This window comes from Hemicordylus capensis, chromosome 4 (assembly GCF_027244095.1).
Source record: "Hemicordylus capensis ecotype Gifberg chromosome 4, rHemCap1.1.pri, whole genome shotgun sequence".
Taxonomy (NCBI): Eukaryota; Metazoa; Chordata; class Lepidosauria; order Squamata; family Cordylidae; genus Hemicordylus; species Hemicordylus capensis.
In genome coordinates, this window is record NC_069660.1 from 112,596,228 (window position 1) to 112,609,401 (window position 13,174).

General features: G+C 42.7%; 1 protein-coding gene across 6 annotated transcripts in view; it reads right to left on the reverse strand.

The window, feature by feature from the left end:
- The window catches only part of USP33 (ubiquitin specific peptidase 33), a 102,296-nt gene that overhangs the window by 40,869 nt on the left and 48,253 nt on the right, over positions 1-13,174 (reverse strand). For 5 of the 6 annotated variants that reach the window (XM_053247933.1, XM_053247928.1, XM_053247932.1 and 2 more), the window contains 7 exons: positions 11,719-11,797; positions 10,821-11,223; positions 8,572-8,712; positions 1,772-1,884; positions 1,119-1,291; positions 934-1,028; positions 457-490 (listed from right to left, as the gene is read on the reverse strand). In XM_053247933.1, coding sequence (XP_053103908.1) covers positions 457-490; positions 934-1,028; positions 1,119-1,291; positions 1,772-1,884; positions 8,572-8,712; positions 10,821-11,223; positions 11,719-11,797 — 1,038 coding nt within the window. The remainder of the gene's footprint in view (positions 1-456; positions 491-933; positions 1,029-1,118; positions 1,292-1,771; positions 1,885-8,571; positions 8,713-10,820; positions 11,224-11,718; positions 11,798-13,174) is intronic. The other variant, XM_053247931.1, reaches the window with a different exon arrangement.

Below are 13,174 nucleotides of genomic sequence, written 5' to 3' on the forward strand. Positions count from 1 at the left end.
GCTAATTAATGTTTTGTTTATGCAAAGGAGGAGGAGCAACTTTTTGCCAATTCTCCCCTTCCTTCTGCTTTCCCCAAAAGTATGTCCTTCCCAAGCCCTCCCATCAATGATAATCCCATTGTAGATGATGGGTAGCATCCAGGTGATATGGTGATGAAAATGCTTCTACTCACAAGAGCAGTGAGTAGGGGAAGGAACAGAGATTTTTTTAAAAATAATCTACCCTTCTCTTTGCAGTCCTCTGTGCTTGCGAAAAATATGACTCTGAGTCCCTTGCAAATTTTTGAGGGCACAGGGGACTGCAGAGGGAAAGCGATTGGTGAAAAATCACTTCTTGCCCTGCACACAAGAGGAAGCATTCTGCTCACATGTCTCAATTTAAATGCTACTATGTAATTACTTTAACAAGTAAATGCATCTATCAAGGCATAAGAATTTAAAGAGCAGATCACTTACTTTTTACACTTTTCACAACTGTACATATTGTCACCTGCAAACATTGTAAGAAAAGCACAACCATTATTATAAAAACATGAAAAGATCTCGTAACAGCCTACACTAGAGCAGTTCTGAAACTATAATACAGTGAACGGTCACAGTATTTTAGCATAAGGAGTACATGTATCAAATTATGAATTTCACTCCTCCCAGCTGTTTATGTTTTGGGGTCAGTTGGCCCAAATTTTAATTAAAAAATTAAAGTTGGATAATAGCAAAAAGGATAACATTTCTCCAATGAATTTTCTTAACTTATGTCCCCCTTTGAGAATATTTGTTGTCAATTAAAGTTTCTGCAATAATTTAAAAAGGAGAATACTAATTCTAAATGTTTTTCTAATTCTAAAATGTGCAAAGGGTAAAAAAAGAAACAGTTTTGCAACCTTTTAATAAGCAGTTTAAGAAGGGAACATGTTAGAAATATTAACTTCTTACCTTTCAGTTCATCTCTGGCAAAAAAGGCAGCAAGACAATCTTGTAAGGTTACTGTTGGACCCCAAAACCAGCTAGGAACACATGAGACAACAAACCTGAAACGTCATTGACAAAAAACAGCAAGTGTTCTGCCAGTACAGCAGAAACATCAATTTAATAGATGTATGTATTGCAAATAAACCAACCTTTTAAAGTATTCCACAAAAAATGCTATCCAGCCTTGAGGAGCATACGCTTCACCACATGACCCTGCCTTGACCAGAGAGGTCTGATGACTTGCAGAATGTAGCTTAGCAAGGTCTTCCTTACCTGGAATAGGTAATGACAAGTCCTGGAAAGTCTCATGGGTAATTGATACCTATTGCCAAAGCAAAAAAGAAAAGAAAAAGACCAGTAAGCCAAGTTTATTTTTAGTTATTTTATATTCAGTTCATAAGAAAATTACCACGAACTCTATTGGCAGCTAAGTACAAGTGCTTTGCTTCAAAAACACCACTAGATGGCAAACTGCATGTGGGTTATTAATATTACTCATTGGGTAGTATTATTGTACAAAGTATCAGTAGCTGGTCAGGACTAAAATTCAACTGAAGAAGGTACTGAGAATGAGAAACAGACTTGCTTGACATTCTGTGGATGTCTCACTGAGTTACTCTAACCAAGAAATTATTCACATTTTACAATAAGTGATGTAAACTAGATGAGTAAGTGCAATCACAATTCATTTTCTACTGCTTTCCGCCCACCCCCAAACAAGTGAATGTGCATCCTTTCTATAGGGAAACACATGAGCTGCAGGTATGTGTGACAGCAATGTTTTTTTTCTACTTACACTTACCCGATCACATGTCAGACACTGCACTGAACTTATGATAGTCCCATCAAATATATCAGAAATAACACTTCTGTATTTTTTGTGCTTCTTCTTTTTTTGGGAAGACACAGTTGGAACTAATAAAAATGAGAGAAATATTAGAAAGGCCTCAATGTACAGTAACTTCTAATTATGCTCCTCACTGTTGTTTCTTGGACATGAAAGCTTAAAGCAGATTCCCTTATCTGCTACTTTTTAAATTTTCATGCATTCAAAACACCCAGAAGAACCAGTCCTTGTGAGATAAAATTATTCATTATAATCTTTAGCACAGAATGGATACTGTTAAGATTTCACTATGTTACAAAACATTGTTTAATGATCTGAATTCATTAAACATGGTGTGAGATGTCAGAATTGTAAAACCACTGGGGAACAGTGACCATAGTGTGATCCAATTCAGCTTATATGTGAAAAGAGCATTGCCAAACAAGTCCAACACAGATGCATTGGACTTCAGAAGAGGAAACTTTTCAAATATGGAGGGGACTGGAGAGGAAGCTGAAAGGGAAAGCCAGGAGGGTCAAATCACTCCAGAAAGCATGGAACTTATTCAAAACCACAACAATAGAAGCTCAGTTGGAATATATACCAAGAAAGAGGAAAGTTTCAAGTATATATACTTGGAATATAAACCAAGTTCAGGAGAAGCCAGCATGCCTGAGTCAGGGAAGCTATAAAAGGAAAGAAGATTTCCATCAGCAAATTGAAGTCCTGCCCAAATTAAGAGAACATAAAGGAACATAAAGCAATGCAAGGATGCAAAAAGAGAGCTTGAGGAGAATATAGCTAGGAGAACAACAAAAACTTATTTAACTATATCTGAAGCAGACAACCTGCCAGGGAGGCAGTTGGACCATTCTATGATGAGAGTATGAAAGGAGGATGAGGAGACTGCAGAGAAACTGAGTGAGTTCTTTGCATCTGTCATCATGGTAGAGGATACTGGCCATAAACCCACTCTGGAATGGAACTTCTCAGGCTTGGAGGCTGAAGAACTGAGCTCATTTGAGGTGACGAGAGCGGATGTTCTAAACTGTCTTGAAAAAGCAAAACTCCAGGATGGCATCCATCTAAGAGTTCTGAAGCAACTCAAATGTGAAATAGCTGATCTCCTAACAAAAATATGTAACTTGTCCCTACAATCAGGTTCTGTACCAGAGGACTGGAAAGTAGCTAATGTAACTCCCATTTTCACAATGGGATCCAGGGGGAATCCAGGAAATCACAAACTGGTTAGCTTAACTTCTGTGCTTAAGATTTAATATACCGCCCAATCCACAGACTCATGGTGGTGTACAAAATAAGAATAGAATCCAAGATTCAATCAAATCAATCAATAAAAAGGGCAAATGCCTGGTGGAAAAGAAATGTCTTCAATAAGGTTTTAAAGGCTGAAAGGGAAGAGGCAGACTGAATCTTGGGGAGGAAGAGAGTTCCAGAGTGAAGGGGCAGCAACAGAGAAAACCCTTCCACGGGCCCTAGTACTATGGACCTCTCTATGACCATGGACTGAAAGAAGGGCAAACTGAGAAGATCTCACAAGAGGGGACAGGACTGGCCAGCAGAGGCAGTCCTGAAGGTAAACAGGCTCTAAGCCCTGAAGGGTTTTAAAGGTAAGAACCAGCACTTTGAATTGGACCTGGAAGCAAATAGGTATCCAGTACAGCGACCGCAAGAGAGGTGTAACACTTTCATGTCTACTAGCACCCATAAGTAGGCAGGCCGCTGCATTCTGGACCAATTGAAGCTTCTGGGTAGTCTTCAAAGGCAACCCTAGGTAGAGCGCCTTACAGAAATCCAAACAAGAGATGATGAGGGCATAAGTTACCATTGCCAGAGCCTGATGGTCAAGATAGGGACACAACTGGTGGAGGCGGACCAGCCAAAGCTGGGCAAAGTAGGGGTGTGCACGGAACCGCGGAGCTGCGGTCCGGCACTGGGGTGGGGGGTTCCATTAAGGGCGGGGGGGGGCTTTACTTACCCCTCCCGCGCTTTCCACACACTGCCGCCGTAATTATTGAAGAAATTGCTCCTCCGATGGCTGTTCCTATTTTAAAAAATGGCTGCCCCCTTGAAGCCCTGGCCCCCTGCTGCTGCCTTGAAGCCCCCTCCCACCCCCTTAAATCTCGCCCCGGGCCCTTAAATCATGCCCCGATAACATTAAGAGGCAGGCGGTGGGGAGATGTCCTCCTGCCCCCTTCCCTGCTAGGCTGCAAAAGACTTTAGGAAGGCTTCTGCGCGTGCGCGCGCAGAAGCCTTCCTAAAGTCTTTTGCAGCCTAGCAGGGAAGGGGGCGGGAGGACATCTCCCCGCCGCCCGTTTCCCTGCCGGTCTGCAAAAGTACTTTTACTTTTGCAAAGAACTTTGCAAAGAACTGTTTCTTCTTTGCAAAGTTCTTTGCAAAAGTAAAAGTACTTTTGCAGACCGGCAGGGAAACGGGCGGCGGGGAGATGTCCTCCCGCCCCCTTCCCTGCTAGGCTGCAAAAGACTTTAGGAAGGCTTCTGCGCGCGCACGCGCAGAAGCCTTCCTAAAGTCTTTTGCAGCCTAGCAGGGAAGGGGGCAGGAGGACATCTCCCCACCGCCTGCCTCTTAATGTTATCGGGGCATGATTTAAGGGCCCGGGGCGAGATTTAAGGGGGTGGGAGGGGGCTTCAAGGCAGCAGCAGGGGGCCAGGGCTTCAAGGGGGCAGCCATTTTTTAAAATAGGAACAGCCATCGGAGGAGCAATTTCTTCAATAATTACGGCGGCAGTGTGTGGAAAGCGCGGGAGGGGTAAGTAAAGCCCCCCCCCGCCCTTAATGGAAGCCCCCAAACTCCCCACCCGAACCAAAACCACCCAGTGACCGGACCGGTCTGGAGGCCTTTAGAATGGCCTCCGAACCGGTCTGTGCACATTCCTAGGGCAAAGGCACCTCTGGCCACGGCCTCCACCTGCTGCTTGAGCAGGAGCCATGAGTCCAAGAGGACTCCCAAGTTGCAGACCACATCCTTCAGGGGCAGCGCAACTAAGGCCAGAGAAAGACTCAGACTCGGCAATTGGCCAGGTCGAGAAGTAGGCAAAAGCAACTCAGTCTTGGTGGGATAAAGTCTGAGCTTGTTTTGACCCATCCAGACACTGACAGCCTCCAGACATTGGACAAGAACAGAAAGGGCACCCCCAGAGTGGCCTGGGGTGGCAATATACAACTGAGTATCATCGGCATATTGATGGAATCTCACCCCAAAACTACCAATGACCTGCCCCAGTGGTTTCATGTAGATGTTAAAAAGAATGGGTGTGAGAACTGAGACCTGAGGGACCCCACAAATGAGTGGCCACAGGGCAGAGCACTCGCCACCAATGCACACCAACTGAAAGCATCCACGAAGGAAGTAACGGAACCACTGCAAAACAGTGCCCCCAATACCCAACCTGCACAGGCGCTCCAGAAGGATACCATGGTCGATGTTATCAAAAGCCGCTGAGAGATCTAAAGGGACCAAGTGGGGGTGCTACCCTCATCAAGGTCACGATACAAGTCATCAACCAGAGTGACAAATGCCATTTCCATGCTATGCTGTGGCCTGAAACCTGACTGACAAGGATCTAGAAAATCAGCTTCATCCAGAACTTTCTCAAGCTGGGAACATACAACCTTCTCCAAAACCTTCACAAGAAAAGGGAGATTGGTCTATAGTTATAAAGGACCTCGAGGTTGAGAGAAGTCTTCTTTAAAAGAAGGTGCACCACAGCCTCTTTTAAGGCTGCTGGCACAGACCCCTCACGAAGCAAAGAATTCATCAGTTTCCGAAGCCAGGATCTTACATTCCCGCCGGCTACTCTAGTAAGCCAGGAGGAGCAAGGGTCCAGGCTACAGGTCGCAGCACCCATACCAGAGAAAGTCCTGTCCACGGCCTCAACAGACTCAAATGTATCCCAGATGACATCACAAGACGAAGTCTCCGTCACCTCATTGGATCCTGTGCAATTGGAGTCCAACTTCTACCGAAGGTGAGCTACTTTATCAGTGAAAAATCTAGCAAACATGTCACAGTGGCCAGATGGAACCTCCACTGGATCAGCATCCATCCCCAAGCAGGGAATGGGTAATCCGGAATAAGGCTGCTGGACGAGAGTCAGCTGATGCAATAAGAGCAGAGAAGTGAGCAGACTTCACCGCCCTTATCACCATGGAATACTCCCAGAGATGAGTAACTGTGCTCAGTTGGCTTTGGCATTAGTTTTCCTCCAGTGGTGCTCCAGGCGTCTCTTAAGGCACTTCATCTCCTTAATCTCCTGTGTAAACCAAGCAAGTCAGGATCCACAAATCTTGCGAGGCCGCTTAGGGGTGATCTCATCCAGAGCCCTTGTGGCTTCAATGTTCTAGGCCTCAACAAGCTGTGCTGGAAAAATGCCCATCAGGATGCTGGGAATATCCCCGAGTGCCCTCTGGAAACCATCGGGATCCATAAGGCACCTGGGGCGGACCATCAAAGTAGGTCCACTGCCCCTGCAGAGGTAAGGAGCAGTGGTAATCTGCATAGAGATCAGCGAGTGATGAGACCATGGCAGGGGAGTGATGGCTATATCCCTCATATTCAAATCATGTTGCCACTGCTCCGAGACAAAGACCAAGTCTAAAGTGTGTCTGCCCACATGATTCAGGCCCATGACTACCTGCGACAAGCCAATGGTTGCCATGGAGGCCATGAACTCCTGAGCACATGCCAAGGCCCCACCAAGAGCCAGAAAGTTGAAGTCCCCAAAGACCATAAGTCTAGGTGTCTCAACCACCAGCCCCGCCACGAGGTCAAGGAGCTCGGAGAGGGCAATGGCTGGGCAGCTGGGTGTCTGGTACATCAGCAGAAGCCCAATCCTGTCACGTAGGCCCAACATCATGAGAAGGCATTTACAACCAGTCGGCAGCGGGGCAGGGCCAAATACAAGTTTTGTTTAATACATGGAAATATGTTTCATTCCTATGACAGAGTTTATTTTCAAGGGAAGAGAATTTGCTTTGGAAGGGGTACATATGGGCCTATGGCCCACTCTTGATATAACTAATGTTCAAAGTCCCATTATGTACAAACTAGCTAATGTCTTCACGACATTCCATTTAAGCAAGTGTCCAAAGCAAGAACACTTCCCATAAGGAGCTGAGAGAGTTTTGATTAGTCCCCACTTTAGATCACCATCAGTGGGCTTCCACATTCAAATGCACTCATGTTTATTTCACTGTTTGAACCTTCTGTGCTCTTGCTAAAAAAAAAAAAAATGAGCATAGCACATGCAGAAGGGTCCAGTCTGGAATGGGACTCCCCAATCCCATCATTATGTGCCATGTCATACAGAAGAAAGATCCCATCAGTGACAATGGAAGCTTCCTTCCGATGTAAACAGCATATGCAGGGGGCAATCCAGATTGGAACCATGGGAGATGAGAAAAAGTTAAAGACAAGCCCTCACCTGCCTCCTGTACTGATCCATATCAGGCCCCCTGCAAGATATTTTTGCTTTATTTTTTTGTAGCACAGAAGGCTCAAACTACGCATTTAACATAACATAACTCAGTTGGGAGGTTACATGGAGCAAATAAGGCAAGGATGGAAGCATGCAAATTCAAGTCTCCTACTAGCAGTCTAATAGCAATTTCTCCTAAATCTCTTATAGTATTCTTAATAGTATTACTCCACTAAGGAGCTCACCATTAAGTAGTTCAAGTAGGTGCTATTTTTTTTTTTTTTGGCCCTACATGAAATTTTAAAAACCTGTTTATAAATACACATTTCCTGGCAGAGCAAGAACATTTTCCCATCAGTTGAGGTGATTATGACATCATACTACTCAATTTCCCTGTTCTCTCCTGTAGTATGTAGATAGGACTGACTGAGTTCTAAGCTTAAGAAGTTTCCTGCCCATAAAGTGCACATGGCAGTACGCTAGAGCCCAAGCAGCCATGGATTATATTTCTAGAGCTGTGGATGAGCTCTCTGAAATGCATGTACAGCATCAAGTTTCAAAGCAATATAAGAAAATAGAAACATAGGAATATGCATATACCGAGTCAGACCATTGGACCATCTAGCTCAGTATTGTCTACACAGACTGGCAGCGGTTTCTCCAAGTTTGCATGCACAAGTCTCTCTCAGTCCTATCTTGGAGATGCTAGGGAGCGAACTTGGAACCTTCTGCATGCAAGCATGCAGGTGCTCTTCCCAGAACAGCTCCATCCCCAAAGGGGAATATCTTATAGTGCTCAGACGTAGTGTCCCATTCCAATGCAAACCAGGGCAGATCCTGCTTAGCAAAGGGTCACGTCTGCTACCACAAGACCAGCTCTCCTTCCATTATATACATAGATCAGAGACAACTTATGAAAACTCTACATGTGTCCACTTGTGCTCAGATTGTTCAGCTCTCTCTAACAATAGCTCTTAATTATGCCAGAGATTCAGTCTTCCAGGGAACTTTGAAAAACAACATATGTCCCTCTTTTCTCATGATGCTAGGGTGGTGAGAGAAGGAGAGGCATCAATGTGTGCCTAGCACCTGCTCAAGTCACTAGAAACAACCATTTCTTCATTTCTCCCAAAATCCCTCATTCCCAATCTCACTGCCTTAGCATTTGAAAAGTATGTAATCTAGCACTCACCAGACCATACATATACTAAGAAGCAAATAAGTATATATCAAATAACATGAAGAGATGGAAAGGAAATGAACAAACGTTTTTAAAAAGTTTTCAAACAATGCAAAACAAGCAGCAGGGGGAATGTTGTACCTTTTTTGTGTGAGGGTGCCAATCCAGACCAGAAGGAACCTGATTTGGGGGGGCTGGTTGATAAACACACATTCCCTCCATCTTTTGAAGGAAAGCTTTGTGGCACAGATGTTTCATTCATATGGACATCATTCAGATAGTCTGCAAAACAATTATTTTAATTAACAGTTACTGGTATTGTTGTTTACTACCTAGAGTCTTTGGAGGAGGTGGTATAAAAGAAATTGTTTATATCTAAATAAATAAATAAAACACATCTATATTGAAAAATGGACCTACCAGTTTCACAAATAATGCAATAACTTATATTTTAAGTGAATAATTCTACCACTATGTGAAAGTGAATGAAGAGGACAATGAATGAAGAGGCAATCTGGAAACTTCAACAGTAACTGCCAAAATAAATGTCCCATTTGTTTTCAATTTGTTACCAATTTTAAGTGGTGGTACAGTAGAGGCAAATAATCCTTCCAAGAAAATGGAAGAAAACTGGAATGGCAGGCAAGGCAGAAAGTGATATAAAAGGGATATAGGAAATAAAGTAAGTAGGAAAGAATGAAAGAATGTCTAGGAAAGAATAAGCAACAGAAACTGACACAATGGAAAATTTGAAATTATAAATTATAAGTTGTAGAAGAAAAATATAACAGACAGTCATGAGGGATGAGAACAGCTATGGAAAGGTAGAGTTACATCTGATAGGAAGAGCCAGTGCCCAGTTTGCTGCTTCAGAGAGGTCTGTCATTCAGTGTAACTGTTTCCCACATTCATACAAGAACAGGAGCTTCTTGAGTGGCTGAGATGTCTGGAGTTCAATCACCAAAACTATATTGACCCTCAGCTATAATACCACAGAGTCATATTCTTTAATCCTAGCTTATAGAATAATAGACAAACAGCACCTTGTCTTATGAAACCCATGTATTGGAAAATACATAAAAATTCATCTCTTAAAAAAGCAGCCAGAAACACTCCTTCCTTGTCTTTCAATTTCATGCTCGCTCACTCTCGCTCTCTCTTTCTATATCTTGGTTTTTTAGTTCTTGAAGCAGAAGCATCTTCCAATTCAGAAGAAATCTTGCAAACAGAATTAACGTTCCAAGCCAGCTTTGAAGCAGGCTGGGGATAGAGTCTTATCCATCAAGAACAAACCCTTGCCTTTTTTGCATGACCCTGCCTCAAAGCAAGTGGGCAAGGCAAAAGACACCTTTCTCCACTGAGAGAGAATAAGTCTGCAAGAAATTTGTGAGTGCACAAGTAAGTGGATTACACAAACTCCTCTTGATTCTGACTTCCAGATCAAGGTAAAGTACAAGTGCCTGCCTGCCACACACACTTTCTCCTCATAACATATGCACTTCCCTCTTACAATGCATGCATTACTTAATCTCACTTTGAAACAAGGCAATCATACCAAGGTAAAAGAAAGCTAGGGAAAAGCATTATTACACATGGTGTAATAACCAGCGAGTGGGCTCTCAACTACAGTGGCAAATCAAAGAATCAACTGCCCTATAAAACGGAGAATCAGAGTAACTACCATATATGTTATTGCTGTTACAACTGGGCCTGCTGCCTCTCTCCTTTACTCACCCTTCAATAACTATATTAAGAACAACTATCCAGGCTATAAGAATACTTTTTACATTCTGTTTTTCTCTCTGTTTCATTTGTTTTACTGAAGTCTATCTGTTCTATTTACAGAGTGAAGCAGGGGCCCATCATATTTTCATAGAATTGCTACCTCATTCCTCTTATTGACAATATTGTTATTGTTATTTTTACATTTATATCCCGCTCTTCCTCCAAGGAGCCCAGAGCGGTGTACTGCATACTTGGGTTTCTCTTTCACAACAACCCTGTGCAGTAGGTTAGGCTGAGAGAGAAGTGACTGGCCCAGAGTCACCCAGCTAGTTTCATGGCTGAATGGGGATTTGAACTTGGGTCTCCCCGGTCCTAGTCCAGCACTCTAACCACTACACCATGCTGACAATAGAACTAGGTGTAAGTGAAAACAAAATTAAAAAATGCTTCTATAACCAGTGTTCCAATATTAAATAAATACAAAAAATATACAATGCAAGTGTTATACTCAAAAGTTAGTGTCACTGCAGTAATGTTAGAGTATGATAGCAGTAAACTGAATCTTAATATAGAAAATATTAGGAAACCTCAGAATTAAAGCTACTTTTATATGTGCTTCTATCTCTATCTGCATACTGTCACATCAAAGTCAGTCAAACAATCACCTGAATATCTGCTGTGTATTTGCACTTTGACTGTTTCCTGGTTATTCAAGAATTCAGCTGTTTCAAAGAAACTGTTTATATCTTTTTCTATATCTTCCATAGAGCTTGCTCTGTTCATCTTGGTACACAAGGATTTCTCCTTCTGGTAGTCTTTAGATGAGTTTTCATCATCACGAATCAACATAGCATCTTCTGCATGGTGCTCTGTAACAGGCTTTGACCAAGTCTCATAGTCTACCTTATCAGTGTTACCACAGGACTGAAAGTCTGCATCTGACTGGCTTTTCTCTTCTTCCATGTTTTCTTCTGCATTTGCTGCATTAGTATCCTCTGTTGCAATAATGGTCTCTTTCAGCTCTTCATGTAGCAAATCCATTAAACACCGCAGAAATTCTTGAGCATCCTGGAATTTTAAGAGGTATATTGTATTTTGCTTTATTTAGATGAGAGTTTTTCAAGTTCTACCCATTAGATAAGATCAATATCACTTGACAAAAGCAGCAATCTAGTAATAAAATAAAATGTAACTTCCTAGTTACCTCTCTAGGCTAACAAGGTTTAAGCTGTTCTGCTTCAAGAACTTTACAGTATATTACTCTTAAATATGGATGCCAAGCAGAATTTCTAATAGCAATTACACTGAACATCATGCAGCTAAAAAAAAAAGCATTAGCTATCAAAAGGAAAGTCAGCTGGTATGCCAAAGATGCATTTCAGTAAACGTTACGGCTAATACCTTAAGAGCACAGCAGCATCTTTTTATTTGATGGTGCACATGTTTTAATCATGTTGTTTTCCTCTTTTTGTCTATGCACTAAACACCACACTACATTCTGCTGTAATATAATGCACAGAGGCAGCTTCTTAAAAAGTAAAGCAAAGAAAAAGGAAAGCTTACCTGTTGGGAGTAGCCTCGAAATGTTGGATTTACTGTTTTAATTCCTTGAAACAAATTTGTTGGGACAACAGCACCAGGTCTGGGGGGGAAAGTATTTAAGTGTAGTTACAAGGTCTCAAACTGTGGGGATTTTTCAGCTTATTAATATAAAACACTGCACTAGAAGGTTTTGTATATTTATCAGCAAACAACTCAAAAATATTGCCTCAAATGTTTTTAAACTCTGGATGCAACAGTTTTACTTTTCTCTAAGTATTATAGGACTCATTACAGCTATTTTCACATCCTTTGTTTATTCTGGGGGTTGGTCATTTACTTGGGTACACTGCTTGGGGTGGTAAAGTAAAGTGTGCCGCCGAGTCGGTGTCGACTCCTGGCACCCACAGAGCCCTGTGGTTTTGTTTGGTAGAATACAGGAAGAGTTTAGCATTGCCTTTTCCCGTGCAGAATGGGATGATGCCTTTCAGCATCTTCCTATATTGCTGCTGCCTGATATAGGTGTTTCCCATTGTCTTGGAAACATACTAGTGGCAATTCGAACCAGCAACCTCTGGCTTGCTAGTCAAGTAATTTCCCAATGCGGCATTAGGTGGCACGTATCCCCATATTTATTTCACATAGTAGCAGCATACTCACACAGAGCTGCGCTCATTCAAGCTTGCATTTATAGTTCTGTAAACACAGACATATCTTTAAAAATAATGCAAGGGAAAACCAGGTTGCACACCTGTAACCTGGTAGTGATCTGTTGCCGTCATAAGAATAGGTTCTGCGCCTGCATGGGACCATTTGGGCAGAATTGACTAGCTCCTCAAAGCACATAGCCCCACCCCTTGCACATTGTGAGTCTCTTCTGTTTGGGTGGGCTGGTGTTTTCTCCTCAGTTCCTGGAGGACCGACATTGAGATCCAAATGTTGTATTGCAGCAGCATACATCCCCACAAGGTAAGCAGTGTCTTTTTCACTCTGCAAACATACATGTTGTCACTTCACATACTGCAGCGGGGCCAGAAGGAGGGTCTTGTGACTGCAATGGATCACTACCAGATCATTCGTTAAAGGTGAGCACTCTGTTTATCTGGATCATGATCCATTACAGCTATAAGAATGGGTGACTAATGAGCTGTCAGTCTGGAGGTGGGCGTAGTATGCTTAAGTTAAGATGCTTTTCAGCACACCCCTCCCAAAGTTGGCCTGAGCTGCAGAGCGAAGGTTCAAAGCATAATGCTTGACAAAGGTATGCTCAGAGGACCAGGTGGCTGCAGTGCAGATGTCTCTGAGCCTGATTCCTGCCATATAGGTAGCAGAAGTAGCATAAGCTCTAGTAGAATGGGCCCGTATGTTTTTAGCAGGTCCACTTTTTTATGCTTGTAAGCTAAGAAGATCAACTCCACAATCCAGTGGGAGAGTCTCTGTCTTGTTATTTGGTAGCCTTTCACATTGCCCTTGTAACTCA